The following is a 23,439-nucleotide window of genomic DNA, read 5'->3' on the forward strand; positions in this document are numbered from 1 at the left end:
TTGATTCACTTATAGGGTCTTTGCATCGGAACTAAACACTTTTATTAAAAAAGCAGTTGTTGGTATGACACGCGTTATGTTCTTCTCATATATGTTATGATGGTATGATACTAAACCTTAACGGGAAGGATTGTGCCTGATATTCATATGATGAAATCATAATCTTTCAATCAGTTTAATTGAAGTCTGGAGTTGGCATGTCAGTTAACTGCTAGTAGTCTGTTGTTATTTATGTATTATTGTCATTTTGTTTATTTTCTTTGGTTACATCTTCTGACATCAGACTCTGACTTCTCTTGAACTGAATTTTAATGTGCGTATTGTTATGCGTTTACTTTTCTACATTGGCTAGAGGTATAGGGGGAGGGTTGAGATCTCATAAACATGTTTAACCCCGCTGCATTTTTGCGCCTGTCCCAAGTCAGGAGCCTCTGGCCTTTATTAGTCTTGTATTATTTTAATTTTAGTTTCTTGTGTACAATTTGGAGTTTAGTATGGCGTTCATTATCACTGAACTAGTATATATTTGTTTAGGCGCCAGCTGAAGGACGCCTCCGGGTGCGGGAATTTCTTGCTACATTGAAGACCTGTTGGTGACCTTCTGCTGTTGTTTTTTCTATGGTCGGGTTGTTGTCTCTTTGACACATTCCCCATTTCCATTCTCAAGTTTACCCTTGAGCAGGATAAGGGAAAAATGGGATAACAAGAGTGACCCAAGAATTTTCAAAGGGGGAACAACATTCCCAATAACTGAATATCATATATGCTGAACAGAAGCAAGGTGTTAATATTTTTAGACAATATTACCCTATGCTATTCATGACTTTTTGGCGATCAAAGGGTGCCTTCCACACTACATCCCCCTGAATCTGCCACTGGATAGTTTTACTTTACTTACTTTTAAGTCTCAACTCACTGAAATAATTATGCCTTCCTTACAATATTATGAAGCTCATACATTTTTTAACATGCCTAAATCACCGTGCATTTAGTTTGACTTTGTAAATAAATGGCATCTTTGTAACCATTGTGGTCACAACAGAAGTAGAGAAGAAATGGTGTGTCTGTAAAACAGCTAATTACTCAAAATACTTCTCTTAGATAATTATATATTGATTTTGAAGCAAATGTTAAAATGATTTCCTGGCAATGTATTAATATGATTACCCCAGTTTGTGATTAACAACACATGTGCTACCATGCCCTATTGCTAATATATACATTCATTTGCTGGAATGCTCACAGAAATTATTTCTTGATTTTTTGAGAAAATTCACAAGGTTTTTTACAACTCTTCTGATTAAATAATTTCTCACTATCTATATAATGGTATAACAATTATTTTGTTATATTTGGAATCTTAATTACAATTTACAACAGAATCAGATTGGTTTTCTTAGATGAAAGTGGAAGATGTATTTATGTTTTTGGATTACATTATATAATGAGATTTAGTTTTATTGGTACAAGTAATCACAAGGTGAATAATTGTTGGATGACCAATTCTCTTCCTTCTTTGACTAATATCATTAAAGATTAATTATCAATGGATTATAGAAATAATTTCGATGATTTAGATGGATTTATATAAATATAAAAATGATGAATGGATTATACTTTGTACTTTGTGATTGATCAAAAACTTTTGGGGTACAGAATTTGAAATCCTTATGGAGTTTGATAACTGATCTGAATTATAATGCTACAAAACATGTTAAAATCTGAAGAGCATTACGGATGTAAAACAATTACAGTACAAAGGAAAACACTTAACCTAGTAAAACTTGATCAAAGTATGAATGAAGGGTTGATGAGGTAAAATGTTCGTATTTTGCAGCCATTTTTAAATGGTTTCTATACACAACATTTTAAACATGTTACAGTTAATGTTTTAGTAGCTTTGTGAATGTTTTTTCTCTCTCAAAAAGTTTATTTGAGATGAAACTTTAAAAATGGATGTGTTACATGTGTTAGATATTCACTTCAACATGTGTTAAATTGGATATTTAGTGTGATGTTAATAATGACAGAAGAAGGGTATGTATTCACATAGTTTTTATTCACCTTATTTTGAATTTGCTACATTTATACTCAATTTTTGATCCAGGGTTCAAGGAAAGGGAGTGTAATTGGTTGTTATAGTACAAATAGGGTGGAATTATTGAAAGCAATGCCTGAAATTGTTTTTTATGCCCAACCTACGATAGTCGAAGGGCATTATGTTTTCTGGTCTGTGCATATGTAAGTTCGTCCTTCAGTCCGTCCATTCATTTGTCCATCTGTCTGTCTCGCTTCAGGTTGAAAATTTTGGTCAAGGTAGTTTTTGATGAAGTTGAAGTCCAGTCAACTAGAAACTTAGAACACATGTTCATTAAACATTGTAGAAATGATAGCATGAGTGGGGCATCCGTGTACTATTGACACATTCTTGTTTCAATTAAAAGAGGGTAGGGGATGGAGCTTCACAATCAACATGATCTCTGCCACAACCTGAATCCACCGCTGATCCTGTCTTAAATCCTTGATTACTTATATGGATTTTTTTTGGAAGATAGAGTATTTGTAAACAGATTGATGTAAAGAAAATTTAACTTCAGCACAGAATACATTAATATATATATGTAACACTTCGAAACCTGTCCTCCCCCCCCCCCCCCTCCCCAAACGTGTCCACATCGACATCACTGAACTGCAAAACATGTCTGGTTGTAAAACAGCGCCAAAGCTTGTCATTTGTATAAACGCTGAAAAGTGTCCATTTAAAAAAAAAAAAAACCAAACGTGTCCAATCCCCGTCTATTTTTTTTTTTACTTGAATTAACATTTGTGTCAGTATTTTAAATATTAAATATTATATCAGACACCTTGTGTAGGGAGAATGTCCCATTCTTTACACGTTTCTTACTGAAGTCATAAAAAACTCGGGGTTTTACTAAAAAGAAAAATTAAAATCCCAACTAGTGTTAATCCCGAATCACCGTTTGAATTAAGGTCCAATCTTAAATTCCTGGTATAATAAAAGAACTTATCTACAGTAGAATTAAAAAAATGTGGTATGATTGCAAATGACACAGAAATTAAAAGCTACTAGTATAGGTCATACTGCATTCAACAATGAGAAAAGTTCTTACGGCATAGTCAGCTATAAAAAGCCCCCAAATGACAAATGTGTTTATTGCTAACATGATATCTTTCAAATAATGCATTAAATATTTGGCACTGGACATTATGTCTCTTGTTCGTGTGTCTTTAGTAATGTTCGAAACCTTAAATTTATTGAAAAACCTGATAACCAGTTTATGATTTTAAGAGCTTTTAAAATATCAGAACTGTTGAAAGAAAGGAAGTCAATTCTACTGAAAAAAAGTACAATATTTGGATTAATATAAAAGACATCAATGGAGTTTACTAGTACAAAAAAATTAATTACATATTAAACAATTAATTCATCAGTACAAGAACTATATGTATGTTCGCTCTAAATGAGCATGAAACACTTGCAACTGGACAATAATCAATTTCAGCTAAAAGTCAATTTATATGTTACAGATTAAATTTGCAATATTTTTTTATGCTAATTAGTAACAATTGGCATTGAACAAACTAATGCTAATAAATGACCACTTCGCCAACTGTGTCCCCCATTACAGAATTGCTGTACATGTTATTAATTTGGGACATGCATGTATAAGCGCTAAAAGATGTGAGACGTTCTGGCGTGTAATATGGGCACATTTTGGTGAATAACAATTATTGGACACGTTTGGGGGTTTACGGTTATGAAATTGGACACGAATATTGAATATTATGGAGGGATTCCGACACGTTTGGGGGAATCTGACACATTTGGGGGAAAGGACACAGTTGGGAGTGTTACATATATAAACTGGTATGGAATGATATAGATGAAAAGACTTCATTTTGAACCCTCTGTAGACAAAATAGTTATTGAATACATGAATAGTGAGTTTCAAAAGCATGTCATGCTACATGTATAATGACTGACTCATGACAATAATTGCCAGAACTAATTAACATGATTAAGCAGTACTTAGGCCCATTTATGTTATTAGGAGTATGTAATGGTTTTAGTTATGTAAACTTGTTTGATTTCTTGTTAATATTTTACTAACACTATTATGTTCTATGCTATATATTTACTACATGTTCATTCATTAGTGTTAGACCAAACTACTGCTTATTTTTTTTGTGGGTACCAACTTTCTTGCATTCAGGAATAATTGTAATTTTAAGGATTCTTGATTTTATGCTTTTTACAAATTTTGCATTCAACCAAAAAAGACATTTGCAATTCATTGAAAATTTAAATTCATGGTTCACTTGTACCTCTAAATTGACCAAAAAATAATGTATCCAACGAATAATAGTAAATCGTATAGTACATGTATGTAACTTGGGAGTCTTTTGAGTTCATATCATGTAAAATATGTCATCCTTTTGAGTAGAAAAACTCATTTATTGTAAAATATAAAAAGCTATCAATGGACAAAAGCTACCATTTAAAATGAACTATATATTGTATTTTGAATTTTTGGAAATAAGATGGAATCTAGATGAAATATTAACTGGGCAATATACTTACACAAGCATCCTTTAAAGGTTAGATGTATACAATAGGAAGATAATTAGATCTTACTTGAAAATGATGAATACCGAGCTAAATAGTGTAGAAATGCAATGCTCTTGAAGCTGAAGTACATGGGAACATGTTGACCTCCCATCAAACATGATTTTTTATGTATTCAGAACCATTACTTTTCTTACAGAGCATAACTGAACGATGTGGGGTATTAAGTTGCTTCAAACTATTTAATAAATAGTCCAAATACTCAAAAACCATAAATTTCTGTTTCTTTAATATATTGTGGAGTAATTTAGAAGAAAGATGATATTGTTTATGTGAATCGGCAGTAATTGTTGTAAACTTGTTAGCCGATAGGAAGATTGCCAAGCAATCAACAGCTGTGTTTCATGTTATTGTCTTACTAAACTCTTGAGATTCTCAGACATCTGGCAGGTCCATATTGTCAGGTCATAGGCGTGGACAATCGTGAGACATTGTTCAATATAGGATTTCTGGAACAAATTGTATGTCAAGACATAATTTTTGTTGAAACATTTCTCTAATCTAAGGGAGGGGTTGATGCTCTGTTTCATTGTTATCACAGAAAATTGGTGGAAAAATTTATCAAGAAATCATCATCTTGAAAAATCTCCATATATTTGGAATTAGGAATAAGAAGAATAATATTAATTTGTAATAATATATTATATAGTATTATGTATCTTTCTCACTCCTGTTCTATATGTTTTGTAACCTTGTTTTTGTATACCCCCTGATCACTCTTTTACCAGGCTTCCTCAGTGGATGATCCAGACATTTTTATAAGGGGGCCCACTGAGTCACTGACTGCCTAAGATGGGACCTGCTCTGGTCATGCTCCAGAGATTCCCTACATAATCAACCATATTTTCCCCAAAATGTACCCTAAACAATACCTTTGGTTCAATTTCACTTGTTGCTGAATCTGTTACGAAAATAATACGCATGAGATTCCCCGATCTGTTTATTGTAATTTAAATAGTAAACCTTTGTGTCAACCTGGATCATTATTTACTAAATTTATTCTATGTCACACTGTTGAAATGTACCTGTTTAACTCTGTTTAAAGCAATTGACATTTTGTTTAATTAAACATAAGTGGCAACAACCTGTCCAGATTAGTCATATATTATCTGTACAATCTATACTGGGATCAATTTAGGGTTAGCAAAGTGAAAAAATGGATAATTCCAATAATTAGTTACACTTCAAAACTTAATGAATGATAGTGATAATGTATAATGGAATTCTTATGTTATGTGTTTCTAATGAATATCAACATACAAGGTCCAGATATTATTAAGTAATCAATTTTAAAATTTACAAACTTTCATGTTTTTTTTTCTAATGGTGGTCATACTGTATAGCAACTGATTTTCACAGATACTTTATATCGCATTAAGTTCCTTCTAGGACATTTTGTGGCCATTTAATTTAGCTATTTTAAAATTTACTTCATGTAGTTAAAAAAGGAAATATCCTAGTTTTGAATGTTTGGGCCGATTTATATTTGCATTATTTTCTACTTGCGATAGTAGCAAAAATAAATCGCTCGCAAAAATTATTTGGTTTACAATAACCGTCTGTTCACAACATAATTAAAATGAGAATTTCATTTTAGTCAAATTTCTCATTGATTCACTATTTAGTTCAAAGTATTTATATATAAATGGGAATTTCATATATGTCCAATTTCTCATTGTATCATTGTTTCAATGGGAATTACATTCATGTACATGTCCCAATTTCTCATTGTATAATTATTTCGTTCACAGCATGAATGGGAATTGCATTTCATGTCTTAATTTCTCATGGCATCAGTGGTTCGTTTCCAGTATGAATGAGAAGTTCATTTCATTTCCTAATTTCTCATTAACAGATCATAATGAAACAAAGCAGTGGCAATCTATTAAAGCATCATTTTGAAAGCTCAATGTGTGACTGTCTATGCCTGTGATCATCGTAGAAACTATCTTTCATTACTTCAATAAATGTCCAAAAACATAATGTTATAATAATCAACACTGTTGTGACAATCTCTTGTATTAACCTGAATATTATATGTATATATATGTTTTTATTAGCTTTATACATTGATGACAAATTCAGTTGACCAAGTTCACATACTCCAACTCGAGTTTAATTGAACATATGATATGAATCAAGCAACTGAAAAACAATCAATGAAATGAGGTAATTGATAAATAAAAATTAAATATGAATATTCTAATTCTAATTCTTGCCAGTTTTATCTGGTTTAAAAATTTCTGTCACTTAAAGCATGTTTCCTCATTTGGTTGTACATTGTACTTGTTTGCATAATTTGTATAAGAATAAGAATAAGAATATTTATTATTCCAATCAAGGGCCCTTGATGGGCAGCATAACATGTACACATAAAACAATACATCATGATTTGTAACAGAAAAACATTTTTATAAACTAATATTCTATATTCTTATGTTAGTAAAAAGTTTTGCCAGTAGGTGATTCCATGTCAGACACTCTTTGGGATTTTCAAGTATTTTTTCCTGTGGATGAGGCTCGGAAAAGTACCGTAAATTGAGTCTAATCTATGATTTAAAATCAAAAAGGCATATAAAATACTTCATTATCATCAGCTTCACTTTCTTCAAAACTGCTGTTTGAGTTTTGTTTTATTTTGGATGCATTTTCATGCATTTTTTTTATGCCCTTACTATAACATGCCATAAAATGCCATAGTGAATTTCAACAAAATTTTGAATGAATTGTTTGGCCCTTACTTATTCCATGGTGTAAATATAATTAATGTTGTTGTTACCCTGGCCTTAGTTTAGAAAGCCAATGCTATAGTGGTATTGCTATCTTTTTCTGATATAAATTTAACATTTACTTATTGAATAAAGACGTTTTGGGTTTATTAAGATATTACATACGATATTCACTTATTGAATAAAGACGTTTTGGGTTTATTAAGATATTACATACGATATTCACTTATTGAATAAAGACGTTTTGGGTTTATTAAGATATTACATACGATATTCACTTATTGAATAAAGATGTTTTGGATTTATTTAGATATTACATATGATATTCACTTATTGAATAAAGACGTCTTGGATTTATTTAGATATTACTGTCTATATTTGGTTTGAGGGTATATGTCGTTGATATTATTATACACCTTCTAAACAATACACACCTGACACAGGGTCAGGTATTATCTAATGTAGTTTAAATTAATTCACAAAAACCAGGCTTTGGTTGAGCGACTTGTCACATACAGAGTTACTTATTTAATAATTGGATTAAATTAAGCTGCTTTTTCATAGTTAAAAGTTAATAGGACTTGACTTAAATTATTAAAATTATTAACCTTAATAATTTGTATAGAGTTTTTACAACAGGTTATATTTAATGTTTTGGTACAGTTTGGCCTTAGGTACAGTGATGATACATAAATTAGACAATCGATCAGACACAAATATTTGTGGAACTTTTTTTGGGATATATTAATGATTTGATAATATTAATTATCATTGGAGCATATAACAAACTTATCTGAAGTGATAACATTTTGTGAATTATCCTTTTGGCATTACAAACCAGACCAAGTTAGTGGTATAATGATTAGCAAAGTGTGATAATATTCATATTGTTCACACTTGCTTAGTTTTGAAGAAAATATTTTTAGTCAGCACAATCTGTGTGTTTTCTAGACTGATCAATAATTATGTGAAAAGCTGATTATTTAATAAAGTAATGATTGGATGAGTGTTTTACAAGGGACGTTTAGGCCCCCAGGGGACGTAATACCGTGACAGGTCAGAATGCATGTTTACCTGTACATCTAATGGTATCTGTGGTGTTGTATTTATTGTTTTTAATACCTCGATTTGCATTGTGTTGATGGTTTAATGTATTATTAATAATTTTATGGAGTACCGGAAGATTATGTTATTGTCCTGACCGGGATCATAGTGCACCAGCTTACACACATATGAATCATGTTGAGGGTGAACGAGGATACTATAGGAAATAAATACACAAAATGTGTTACATGTTATGATACAGATAATTCAGTATTTATATTTATTTTGAATGACTTGATGTATTGATTCAGTGTAAGAGAGCAGTGTTGGATGTATATACACAATGATTATTAATGGGTATGTTAATGATATAACTAATTACAATGTTAACATATTTCAAATTGCTGACATAAATTGCTTTAGTATGCCAACGACTTTTCAGTATATAATTGCACATCAGAATGATGTATGATTTCATCACTAACTACTGGAAGAGAATGTATCATTTTGTTTAAGTTGGGCCTATTTCCTTTTTCAAATGTAAGCAACAAATAGTGCTTAAATTAAACAAATTAGAGTATAATGTTTATATTATTATGTTTTTTTGTGGAAATATGTTTTATTAATATAAACCAAGTCGTTAGAAAGATGAGGAAAGTAAGAAGTCTAGTAATAGCTCTCAGTTCACTATCGTTTGGTATTCCTTTCTTCGAAACAGCAGACTTTTTATGTTATTTTTTTTTTAATTTGCTACATGTTTATGTTAAATTGTTGAAAAATGCTTTGCCATGTGACAGTTTTTTTTTCCATTCAGTTGATGTGTTTGAGCTTTTCATTAGGTTGCTATATGATAAAGGACTTTCCAATTTGAATTTTCCTTGGAGTTGAGTATTTTTGTTATTTGACTTTTTGCCTACAGTCCTTGGTAATATATTTTGACACACGAGATCTATGAAGTAAGGTATCAAAGTGTTGTCTGCCTAATTAATTCCTATATCAATCATGACACAAGAACAAGAAATATGTCATGAAACAACACTACATCACATGACCATCTACTCCTTCCTTATGTTAGATGATCTTAGATGACAGATTTGTAAAAATCATTTATACAATATTTTTGTCACTACAACAACATCATGTCCAGTACAGGTAGTACTTGTGATTTGTTCTAAGGACATTGATACTAAACATGTTCACTCTTGTTTTTAGTTAACATTCAATGTAAATTAATTTAAAAGCTGTAATAAACAGCAACCTTATGACACAAGTTTTATAAAATGAACATCTATAGGTCACCACAGGGTGTTTTTACTATTAACAGACAAGAGAATAGACCAGGAGACAATCTCTGACATTCCTGACATTCAAGAGCATCTTTGTTAACCCCCTGTTTCTGGGTGTTTGTATTACTCAACCAGTCAATCATAGGTATATGTGTAGAATTTTGTTATGCCCCAACCTCTAGACTAAGGGAGTATCAAGGTTTTCCCTTTTACATCCCAAAATTGGTTTCCATTCTCTAAACTTCAGTTTGCCTCAACCAAATGTTATGAATCTTGTACACAATGCTTATTTCCACCAAACACACATCAAATTTGTGTAGCTTCACTTTCACCAGTCAAGGTATGGTCCTTTATAAATGGAAAAACCTCTTGTCTTTGCAGTATATTTACAAGCGGGGGCATCTGTATCCCATCGACTTATTCTTCTTTTATTGACTGTTGCAAGACAATGGAATTTGCATGCTGAAATCCTGTAAATAACGGTCTGAAAAAAGTTATGAGTCTTTTACCATCAGATATCAAAGTTTAAATATTTCTGATGTTTTCAGATTACCCCATATGTTTGCATCTTGTCTTTGATAAACTGGCTGATAGCATGTTTACTTTGTTACAGTGTTATAGGTTTTAACATTTACCACGTAATTTGACATTTTATCAGCATAGTATTAAACATTATGTGATTTGTTATCTTTGGTAAGACTGTAGGAAGTGGAGTTTTACAGGAAGACATTTGGACAGATCTACACATTGTATAATGATTAATGGGAATAATGTGTGTGGTCATAATGGAGGTCATTGGACTGTAGAGAAAACTGTTATAAACAGTATATAGTTCTCTCCTCTCAACATCTTTGAGACCTTCCCTTGTTTTGGGTTAACATACTGTATCCTAGGCCTAGGACTGTTTGTGCTTAAAACTCAGCCGTCTTGACCTACCTGCCTTCAATACTTTTGACTCTTAAGCATAAGGTCCTTCACATTTTGATGCTTAAAATCATCATCTTTGGCCTACCTGCTCTTTAAAGAAATGAAATTAAATTTTTGAACAATAAAGTCTTTTTTTCATTAGTAAAAGTTATTGAACTAAAAATCAAATGTATTTTGCCTAAAATAATAATTTTTGTGACATTACTAAAACCTTGTAAGGATTGAGGTTTGATTGTATTAACATACTTCAATAAAGTACCACATTAAGTTATATGGCTTCCCCATTAATAAGTTTTTCACAGTTTAGTATGCTTCTGCTTTACGCTGTGTTTTTATTTGACTATACAGCTTGAAATAACAATTTAACGTTTATTAAGTTTTATAACACCTAACAGTATTTTAATATCTTGATTTGAATTTTATTTTGGTTTAACATGCTTATTAATTCTTTTATGCCAGCAGATATGATAATAACACAAGAGGATGTATGTAGTCAGCCATGTTAACTATGTTTGATGTCCAGAATATATACAGCACCCCTCAGATGCCCCGTAAGCATCCATGCTTACAGCCTCGCAGAATGACCTTGATTGACCTCAGGTAGTACTCTGGTGTGAGGCATCCAGTTGTACTAACAGCATGAAATTGAATTAAATCGGATATTAATTTTAGAATGGCTATGTCAATTATGCCTTAGATCATATTTTTAGCATGCTTATGGGTATTATTTTATGCTATGTGGTGTTAAACAGAAGCCAATCTATCATTATTAATTTTGTGATACAGATTCATCATGTACTTATAGCATGGACTTATACTTGTTGAATCTAGGTGTGAAAATGTTGATTAACTAGTGTGATTCTTCTTTAAATTTTAATCATCTTTGAAGGCAATCTTTTTTTATTTTTTCCCAATTTGACTTATTTGGAATTATAGAACTTAAATTCTGAAGTTCCTTTGATTTGAGTGAATAACCTAGTGTGTATGACTTTTTGTATATATTTGTTTTGAATGGTAAAATCCTTGTTATTTGGAAAATGGCATTGAATAATCCAGGAGACGAAGACCATGTAAAAGCATGTTGAAATATCTACAATTAAGACCCAATTGTATACCATACATATGTGACCATGCAAAAGATACTGTGGCCGTTAATATAAAACACTTGTATCTAAAACTGACATGGTAAAAGTTACCCATATTGCCTGCAAAGACTAGGTCAAAAGAATTTCAATGACATCACTCCCATTTCATATACTGCTCACTTCTTTGTTTATTTGTAAGATTTACATTATGACATCACTTGTAACTTTTTTTTTTCTCAAAAAGTACCACTTGATTCTTTGAAATTAAATTGTTATAAGTGTCACCTATACTCTCTAAACAATTGAAGTAAAGGGTTAATCTCCAATTAAATATGACATGTGATATTATATCAATACAAAACTCATCAGAAATAAGTATAAAATCTAGTTAAATCTGAAATGTGAAAATGCAGCAGACAAATGGTCACGACCTTTAAATTTCATACACATGAAGTTTCACATCCGATTTTATCATAATTACTTGTACAAAATACCAGTGCATGGTTATTTCAGTGTATGTCAGGGTTAATTTACCATTTTATCTGTGTACAGCTACACAGATATATATTAAAGCTATGTATGGCTAAATTCAAGCTGTGCTCTGAGGATAAAACGTAATTCAGTATAAAGTACATTTATTTGAGAGTAAATCTGCCCTTTTTTTACTGATTTATTGTTTTTTGTGTAATACATGATAAACAACAGGTAAACATGTTGTTTACCGTAAATAGACCAGTAATGAAATATTGTGATTATCTGGAGTTTAAATGTTTTACAGTCATTACAGTATATAAGGTCTGTTCTTATTGCTTAGTTGTTCTAATACCACGATTCCTGTCTTAAACTATAAGAATGTATAACCAGAGTTCTCAAAAACTTTTTATCCTTTAGTGGTCATTTTGGCCAACACAACTACAAATCTGGCTGTGCCAGTTAACATATGATGGTCCTGTTTTTTCAGTTTAATTTTTGCTATTGATTATCTTCATAAGTATTAACCAAATTTAGCCAATAACATTTTGTTGTATATAAACCATAGATATAAATTCTGATTAGAGGTATAATAAATACCAGAAAGCATAAAAAAGAATAAAACCACCACAAACTTTCAATTGGACATCAGGACCACCATTACACTCCAAATTTACAGACCTGCCTGATATTTGTTGGTCAGGACCAATAGGACTGCCACTTTTCCAAAACAACGTATTATAAATCTGGTCAGAACATAAGCTGTAAAAAAAAGTTATGAAATTGGAAAGGGTGGGTGAAAGATTGATAAAAAGTTTTGACAGTCGCTGCAGAAAGGCTTCATGCAGGGATAATTTTTATGTAGCAAGAAAGATTGATGTTATTTTCTGTTAGTTTTATTGTGTCTATAAATTTACATCTAAACACTTAAAACACTTAAATAAATGTGATTGTTTGCAATTGGAAGATTTCTTTTCCCATATTAGCAATTTTCCTGGTTTTTCTTGAGTTTGTTGTCTGATCTTTGCCTTGTCCTTTACATGAATTGCTATTCTTACACCTATAGCAAAGTAATTTATTGGACAGATTTTTTCCTTTTACAAAGCATTAAATCTGCATCCTGACTGTTTGTATGTAGACCTTCAAATGTGTCCTAAAGTTGTGATGTGTGAATTATTATACACCACTCTCTTTGTTATAAAGCTTCATTTAAAGTTGTATGTTAAATCTAGTGTAAAATATGCATGTCAATAAACGTTTGTTGTGCAGAAGTAAAGGCAGGTGATAAACTTTGAAGGCTGTTTAAAGTTAAAAGTACATTTTATGTTCTTACAAATTGGCTTTTGAAGCAAGTAATGTAAAATGTCAGATTTGAAAGCACATTGAATGTTTTTTAAGATAGTGGGAGTGAATTTATTTGCATTTTCTAATTTCTTAGGGGGATTTCCCATCTAATGCGTATTGTATAAAGCATGTAGATGATACTCCTTGACTGTCCAAGGATTTCTTAACAAATAGTTTTTATACGACCGCAAATTTTGAAAAAATTTTCGTCGTATATTGCTATCACGTTGGCGTCTGCGTCGTCGTCGTCGTCGTCGTCGTCGTCGTCGTCGTCGTCGTCGTCGTCGTCGTCCGTCGTCCGAATACTTTTAGTTTTCGCACTCTAACTTTAGTAAAAGTGAATAGAAATCTATGAAATTTTAACACAAGGTTTATGACCATAAAAGGAAGGTTGGTATTGATTTTGGGAGTTTTGGTCCCAACATTTTAGGAATAAGGGGCCAAAAAGGGCCCAAATAAGCATTTTCTTGGTTTTCGCACCATAACTTTAGTTTAAGTTAATAGAAATCTATGAAATTTTGACACAAGGTTTATGACCACAAAAGAAAGATTGGGATTGATTTTGGGAGTTTTGTTTTCAATAGTTTAGGAATAAGGGGCCAATAAAGGGCCCAAATAAGCATTTTTCTTGGTTTTTGCACAATAACCTTAGGTTAAGTAAATGGAAATCTATGAAATTTAAACACAATGTTTATGACCACAAAAGGAAGGTTGGTATTGATTTTGGGAGTTTAGGACCCAACGGATTAGGAATTAGGGGCCAAAAAGGGACCCAAATAAGCATTTTTCTTGGTTTTCGCACTATTATGTTAGTATAAGTAAATACAAATCTATGAAATTTAAACACAAGGCTTATGACCATAAAAGGAAGGTTGGTATTGATTTTGGGAGTTTTGGTCCCAACAGTTTAGGAAAAAGGGGCCCAAAGGGTCCAAAATTAAACTTTGTTTGATTTCATCAAAATTGAATAATTGGGGTTCTTTGATATGCCGAATCTAACTGTATATGTAGATTCTCAACTTTTGGTCCCGTTTTCAAATTGGTCTACATTAAGGTCCAAAGGGTCCAAAATTAAACTTAGTTTGATTTTGACAAAAAATGAATCAGATGGGTTCTTTGATATGTTGAATCTAAAAATGTACTTAGATTCTTGATTATTGAAGTTTTTTTGGTCCAGTTTTCAAATTGGTCTACATTAAGGTCCAAAGGGTCCAAAATTAAACTTTGTTTGATTTCATCAAAAATTGAATCCTTGGGGTTCTTTGATATGCCAAATCTAACTGTGTATGTAGATTCTTCATTTTTGGTCCTGTTTTCAAATTTCAAATTCTACATTAAAGTCCAAAGGGTCCAAAATTAAACTAAGTTTGATTTTAACAAAAATTGAATTCTTGGGCCTCTTTGATATGCTGAATCTAAACATGTACTTAGATTTTTGATTATGGGCCCAGTTTTCAAGTTGGTCCGAATCAGGATCTAAAATTATTATATTAAGTATTGTGCAATAGCAAGTCTTTTCAATTGCACAGTATTGTGCAATGGCAAGAAATATCTAATTGCACAATATTGTGATATAGCAAATTTTTTTTTAATTAGAGTTATCTTTCTTTGTCCAGAATAGTAAGCAAGAAATATCCTATTTGTGCAATAGCAAGAATTTGTTTTAATTGGAGTTATCTTTCTTTGTCCAGAATCAACTTAAATCTTTGTTATATACAATATACAATGTATATACACTTTTTACTACCAACTGATAAATTTAAATAATCTTTACCATTCAGTGATAACAAGCAGTTTTTTTACATCTTAATATTTTATGATGTATTTAAATGAGTAGTTATTGTTGCAAACTCCATTAGAAATTTGAATTGATATCAGTTTTGAAAAAGGGAAACGGGGATGTGAAAAAAAAAGGGGGGGGTGTTAAATTTTTCTCATTTCAGATTTCATAAATAAAAAGAAAATTTCTTCAAACATTTTTTTGAGAGGATTAATATTCAACAGCATAGTGATTTGCTCAAAGGCAAAAAAAACCTTTTAAGTTCATTAGACCACATTCATTCTGTGTCAGAAACCTATGCTGTGTCAACTATTTAATTTTAGATTTAAAAAGTTTGAAGAAGAAATCTTTAATTGATTTGTAAAATCTTGGCATTTGTTTTGTGTAAAAAAAAACCATGTAATGTCAAAAATTTGATCACAATCCAAATTCAGAGCTGTATCATGCTTGAATGTTTTGTCCATACTTGCCCCAACTGTTCAGGGTTCGACCTCTGCGGTCGTATAAAGCTGCGCCCTGCGGAGCACCTGGTTAAGATAGCGCCAGATGGACGACTAGGCAGTTTGCAGCTAAAAATTTTTAGTTTCCAGCTTGGAGTTTGTAAAATTTTATGAGGATTCTATAGAAAATAAGTTTACATCATCAGAGTAAATCGCTTTGAAACTTGTAAAAAAAACCCAAGCATATGAAAGCCTAATTGAGGTTTATAGGAAAGCTCTGACAATGTAAACTGCTCTTTGGTAGGTTTATTGCCTTTTTGACATATTCTCCATTTTCATTCTCAATTTTATTATATTCTATAGAATCCTAGAAAATGAGTAAGCAAAGTTCAGGTTTGCCTTATGGCCAGCAGAGATAGAACACTGACAAACATTTCCTCTGACTGTTTATATAGTGTAACATTTTATTTACAGAAATGTAAGAGTTGATGAAGATGATGAACCATACAGGAAAAGTAGTACAGCCACCATTAGATCTGAAGGAACGGGAACAGTTTACTACAACAAGGTACCAGTAGAAATATTTTATTGTTGCCTTTGTTTTGTATTTTTATGACTTGTCACATAAAATAATGGTAAATGAAGCATACATATATGTATAACTTTAGAAAAAAAAATTATGTAAGTTGTATTTACTTTTATATTACAATGTTAAACTCAGCAATTCCATGAATTTTGAAGAATGGTATAAATGACTTAATTTGTAATTTTTACTTTGTAAATTATACCAACATTGTTATTAAAGATCAAAAAGTGATAAACTGACTATCTATGATGTTTCATCTTGAAAGAGTATCTCAGCTACATTTCATTTCAGGGCTACTGTACCACCCTTTAATAAGATTGTAGCCAAGAAACTCCCTCTAGGTTTCAAAACCATAGATAATCTATAAAATTCTGTGCCAAAATTTTGATATTCTTAATATACTAGTAAGTAAAAGGTGTTACTTGTATATGTTTGTAAAAAAAAACATTGGATATTACAGACAGGAAGGTGAATGAAACATGATGGAAAATAAATCAGAAATTTAAAAAATTGATAGAATTTTGTTTGCATTATATCCAGTGGCAAATGTTTCATGTGTCTTCAGTACATAAACAATTAATACTCATCAAATAAGTAGATAATGCAAACTCGATGAATACAGAAATTATATAAATAGTTAATATTTTTACAGCATGGTGGTATCTTACAGTTGTACGACAGTTCAGACAACAGTAGTCTGGATTCACACAGGTCATCAATGATGAAAGTCAGGAGACTCTCTAGGTAAGAACAATAATAGGACTACTCCCCCACTCCCCCACCCCTCCAACACCCCACCCTAGTCAACATGGTGGTATCTTACAGTTGTATGACAGTTCAGACAACAGTAGTCTGGATTCACACAGGTCATCAATGATGAAAGTCCGGAGGCTTTCTAGGTAAGTACAATAATAGGACTACTCCCCCACCCCTCCAACACCCCACCCTAGTCAGCATGGTGGTATCTTACAGTTGTACGACAGTTCAGACAACAGTAGTCTGGATTCACACAGGTCATCAATGATGAAAGTCAGGAGACTCTCTAGGTAAGAACAATAATAGGACTACTCCCCACCCCTCTAACACCCCACCAACACCCCACCCCTGTCAACATGGTGGTATCTTACAGTTGTATGACAGTTCAGACAACAGTAGTCTCGTTTCACACAGGTCATCAATGATGAAAGTCAGGAGACTTTCTAGGTAAGGATCACTCCCCCCATCCACCATCCCCACCCCAGGTCATCTTTAAAAACAAATAGAAAGCTCAGAATCAACTGTAGTTAAACAAATCTGAGTTAATCTTACAAATGTTAGCATCACTTAGTGACAAATACAACCTGTCATGAGATATCTGAATTAGGACATGAAATTAATTTGTTGAAAAAAGAGGTTACTAGTTGAATTACTACTAGTACTTAAATTTCCCTGATTAATAGAAACCAATATAAAAATCTACAAGAAAAAGATATTAATTAGGTTGACTGGTTTATAGCATGGTTGTAGAGGATTTCCAATATTTCTACCACCTTATGTGAGTTTAAAGTCCCTAAACTACAATAAATTGTTTTTGGACCTGGTATTGCTAGGATCTTAAAGAGACTACATAATCTAGATTCAGATTAGTCCCTGAAAAGCAGGAAAACGTTGTTTTAGCATAGGTTTTCAAAATTTACATGGGTCTGATTGGAGGCAAAAAATCTAACATAGCTGCCATACATCCTAAGCGAATACCATTTGCTTTTTATATGGATACTACCATAAAAAGTTTGATTAGAACACTAACCTCTGTAAATGGCTGACAATATCTTATCATTGATCTTAATATTTATGGTGTTAGGAAGATTTCCCCGGAGTTAGCGTGCATGCTCTATATACTGACCTCAGAACAATCAATGTCTGGGATTGGTACTATGTAATAAATGGTATTTCTTGTCAGTGTTATATAGAACTCTTATCTTAAATGAGCTTTTTACAGTAAAAAGTTTTTCAACCATTCTAAGGATTGAATACACTAAGTAAAAAATAGACCAAAAAGGAAATAAAGATCCATTTGTTACATGAGTTGGTCCTTTATGTCAGGGTACTTTTAGGGAAGCATAGGATTTCATTTGAAGTTGACATTTATTCTTACAAATATTTGAAATGAAGTTATGGTTTTTTTTTGTCAAGTACAATATTTTGTAAAAGTAAACTTGTATGCTAATTAAGTGAAAGATCTAGTTGATCTATATTAGTAAAGTTATTTGAACCATGACTTCCAGTTTATAATATTGATTATTATCATTTTAATGTTATGTAACTATATAACTACTTTAAAACATGAATTTTAATGTGATTTTAGTATATAAATATATATCAATGTAGTCATTATCTAATATACCTTTTATGATAACAATGAAACATTTGTGTTTCAGCACATTTGATGTGACTTCCAGATTTCCTAAGCTACAAGAATGTGCACATTTCCATTATGATTATGTTGAACTCGGCAAAATAAAGGTAAGATATTTCAAAAAATAGTTTTGAGCTGGAAATTGATTATTCATTAATTATATGCCCCGCATAGGATAGTAGTGGGGCATAATGTTAACCAGTCTGTGCTTCCTTTAGTCTGTTCGTCTGTCCTGTATCAGGTTAAAGTTTTTGTTAAAAGTTATTTTATTATGAAGTTGGGGTCATATCTTCTTGAAACTGTGTACACAAGTTTCTTGTGATAAACTCTTTTAGATATATGCTACATTAGGGTTTTGACCAAGATTTGGGGGTTCACTAAACATTGTAAATGTTCTACATGTACACCATGTTGGAATCACATCAACTCGAAACTTATTTCACTTGTTTACTACAATGATGTGTTAAATTTTTAAATAAATACCAAATAATGTTGGTTTTTTTTACCCAAATATCTGTGTATAGAGAACTCGGCATTTCTAAGTGTTTTGGGAACCTTGGGAACAACTCACATGCAGATAGTTCAATGCAAAAGGAGAAAAATTCTTTCCCTTTCCACGCACACTCTTTTTCTGTTCAAAATTACTGCTCTTTATCCCACCCAAATTTGCAGAACCTTTTTCTTTATGCATTGTTCAATATGTTTTCTCTCAAGTAGCATAATGTTAAAAATTATAACAAAAAAGATCAAAGATTTTTTTCAGAAAATAGCAATAATCAATTACAGTATTTAATTGAGACAATTAAGCATAAGCTGAATGAAGCTTGTTTCCAAATCCTAACTGACATTCTATTATCAATGTAATTTTTATGAATATTCTTTGATGTATGTTATCCAAAGATTCTGAGTAAGGTAATAATTGGGTTAGGGAATTATCTGTTATTTGTATAATTTAATTGTCTAAATGTTCTGATAAATATTTTGCAATCCGTATATTGTTTGATTAGAAAAATAAATTACTTCATGTTTTAAGATCAATACTATATCTAAATGTCATTGCCTTAATCCATATTTAATTATTCTGATATGAAAGCCCCCATATTTCTGAGTGATTAAGCTTCAGAGAAAAGTTAGAATTGATCCCTATTAGTGCATCACATTTAAAACAATTTTAAAATAAAAACCCAAGGTAATAATTTATTTCCTAATAATTGCATTTGATATATCAGTAATGATGTTAATTGGGTTAATTTAATAAACAAATTATTTATTTATTATTTATTGGATATATGTATTGAGTTCAAAAATCTAAGTTACATTTATTCAAAATCAATATTATTTTTTTTTATAAATCAAAATAATTGTACAGTTATATTCTTAATTACTTTTAGTTTTAAAATTGGAAGCTTGGTAATTTTACACAGTTTGGTCAACCCCACAAAACTACATAGCCATCAATCCTAAAATATTACACATGAAAAATATCATTATTCACTAGAAACTTGGTATAATGCCTTTTGTTTTTTGTTGTACACACCTTAGCTACCAGCTATTGTTAATTCAGAAATTATTGCTATTTTTATTTTAATGTGAAAAATGTGACAGTATCAGGTTCTCAATGTTAGTTCATAGACTTAATTTCATGATTTTTCATTGTAACATTTTTTTGTTGCAAAATCACGAATCAGATGCCACATTTTTAACGATAATCTATGGTTCACAAAATTGATGTATACTTCGGTCATTATATTTATAAAATTATGAATAATAAATATGCATGAAATATTTTACAGTGGGCAATAAGCAGACAAAAAAAATATATCAATTCTGAATCAGCTTTAGATCTGAACACTTTATTTTTTAACAGGTCTGTTTATGTGATGAAGAACAAGAGAACTATCGACACAATGGAGAAGATTATATGGAGAGAACATTTCTTATCAAAGTATTCTCTAACCAAACGTCGTGGAATGTCCGTCGTACCTATAAAAACTTTCGTCTGCTGGACAGACAGTTACATAAATGTATATTTGATAGGAAGTTTAGTCAGCTTGTGGACCTCAGTCAGCAGGAGGAAGGGTCTAGAACATACGAGGTAAGATTTTAACATTGTATATATAAAAAAGATGATGTGGTATGATTGCCAATGAGACAGCTCTTCACAAGAGACCAAATGATACAGAAATTAACAACTGTAGGTCACTGAACGGCCCTTAACATTGAGCAAAGCCTGTAGTTCTCTATAGATCATTGAGAGAGGATATGAGATTGAACCCTGGTCAATTGAAAACAAAGACTTGAAAATAAGAATTTACCCTTTCTCTACTTCTCTGGCATTTATGAGTCAGGTCAAGAATAGTAGGCTTGAAATCAGAATAATGAGTCATGAAAGAATGACATGTCTTCTTGCAGACTTTTGTCTTGTGAACTAGCACATTACAAACATGTCGAGTACAAAATAGGGATTCTAATATGACGTTCTTCTTAAGCTTAAGGTACAAAGCCATGTTCTAATTCAAATAGAACATGGGCTGCACGTGATTGACGTCACAATTGAAATTGCAACGTCAGATGAATTTTGAACAACGCCAGAGATCAAAATAGACATTTTTGTTCATGTTGCTCGCTAGGAAATTAAATAAAAACATTCTAAAAGTAAGTTTAAATGTTTCTGTTCTTTTTTTATTGATAAACTGCTGATTTTCTATAATGTTTTTGGTCCATGAAATCAAAATGGCGACATTCCGAGCGTCTACTATAGGTCCGCTTCGAAGTGAAAAAGTTCAACTATTCCTATTAGAATCGAAATAATTCTATCCTGCCATTCTCTATGCTCATTTTAACATGGGTAGGCATTATATTTGTAAACATTTAATACCTCGCTAACGCTCGGTATTAAGATATTAACAAATATAATGCCTACCCATGTTAAAATGAGCATAGAGCATGGCAGGATAGAATTATTTCTTAATCTTCTTCATATCAATTTCTTCATTACAATTTCTATTCCCAATATGCATGCAACATTTGTATTCCTTATTAAACCCCCCACCTTAATACATTTTTTTTATTTAACAAAAACTTAAAATTTAAAATGCAGGATTTTGTTATCACATGAACACTCTTTTGAGTATGATAAACTATGATAAATTATGAATTTAAAGAAAAGAAAAGGTTTCTTAAGCTTCCTATATATAGAAAATAGGTAGTATGCAACACTTGGAACTTTTTATCATTAACATCACTATATTTCTTTTTCAGGAGATGGAGACAGAACTCAGTAGTTACTTACAGAGATTTTCTAACATTGCCAATAGTATGTTAAATTGTGGTACCATTCTTAACTGGTTTGAGGTGAGTTCAACATGGGGTTTGCTTTCTAAAAAAAATAATTAGAATAGATATACTTGAAGAAACAACTAAATTTTATGCAGTTAGAATATAATACTGTTTTCTAGAGATCTTTCACTGTTGTTGCTATCATCAAAATTGATTGAAAATTGATGATATAGAAAAACAAACACAATTAAAATTATAACAAGATTGGGTTAAAACATTTAAAAAAAATTGTGTATTATTACAAATGGATTGTAGAAACTGTAAATTCAGAAATCATACTATCAAACTTTAAATGCAACTTTTTATTTTCGCTTAACTTGTCTTCAATCAAAAACAGTATTATGACCATTTTATTATAGATATTTATTTACATGCTGTTTTAAAACCGAAAAAAAAACAATGAAACAGTGAAAATCATGTGTAACATCACTGAATTTGAATTGTATGTAATATTCTGTTGATAGTTGGATAACCGTGGTAACAGACTACTTGCCATAGATGACTCTGGAATAAATACTCCAGCAATAGCTGCAGCACATTCTGTGAAGAGATATACTGCTCAGGCTGTGGATGAAATCTCTCTAGAGGTAAATTTGTTGTTTGTGCACTGCATAAAAGTTATTCTACAATTGGCAAAATGATCACTAAAAAGACCAGCAACTCTCTTGACCAATCTTATTACAGGGTAGTAAATTGTCACTTGTAAACATTTCAAATAACTTTCGATTTTTATAGATAAGGTTGTAAGATTTATAGAAGGGACCTGAACCCCTGAGTGGACTATTTTAAATTAGTTCATCTACAATGCCAATACATAAATAGGAATGTTGAAATGTTAAAGTGAGGCTTGTAATAATACTATTTGCCAGATAGGAAAAAATATAGTTTTCTTCTTGTGTGGGAAAGAACTATTACAAAGATGTGAAACTATTAACCCTTTCAACACTAGTTATCTAAAAATTAAAAAAAGTACTAATTCAAGATGTAGACTGGATATAATGTATATTTTGCTAATCAAACTTATGAATACCATTAAATGTTTCTCCTATGTTTAGGTTGGAGATATAGTATCTGTGATAGATATGCCTGCTACTGAGGATACAATATGGTGGAGAGGAAAACGTGGATTTGAGGTAATACTTTGATACTTTATCTTTGTTGTCACTGGAATTTATATTGTTTTATAGATACATTACACATATTGTTAGTAGTTTTAAATGAAAAAATATTGAATATGAATAAGTAAAATATGTGGGATAAGAATGAGACAGAAACCTATCAATCAAAGGATAAAAAAAATCTATTTAAAGGTCACAGTATGATCAGATGCCCATACATGTTGGCCAAAAGAGGTCATTACTAAAA

The 23,439-nt window shown here is 31.3% G+C and overlaps 1 protein-coding gene across 1 annotated transcript in view; it reads left to right on the forward strand.

The window, feature by feature from the left end:
* LOC143080850 (uncharacterized) overlaps positions 1-23,439 on the forward strand; it is a 57,909-nt gene that overhangs the window by 18,146 nt on the left and 16,324 nt on the right. The window contains 8 exon segments of the mRNA XM_076256918.1: positions 11,097-11,234; positions 16,229-16,322; positions 16,993-17,084; positions 18,758-18,842; positions 20,603-20,830; positions 21,997-22,089; positions 22,539-22,661; positions 23,130-23,207. Coding sequence (XP_076113033.1) covers positions 11,134-11,234; positions 16,229-16,322; positions 16,993-17,084; positions 18,758-18,842; positions 20,603-20,830; positions 21,997-22,089; positions 22,539-22,661; positions 23,130-23,207 — 894 coding nt within the window. The 5' untranslated portion in view covers positions 11,097-11,133.

Source organism: Mytilus galloprovincialis, chromosome 6 (genome assembly GCF_965363235.1).
Source record: "Mytilus galloprovincialis chromosome 6, xbMytGall1.hap1.1, whole genome shotgun sequence".
Classification (NCBI taxonomy): Eukaryota; Metazoa; Mollusca; class Bivalvia; order Mytilida; family Mytilidae; genus Mytilus; species Mytilus galloprovincialis.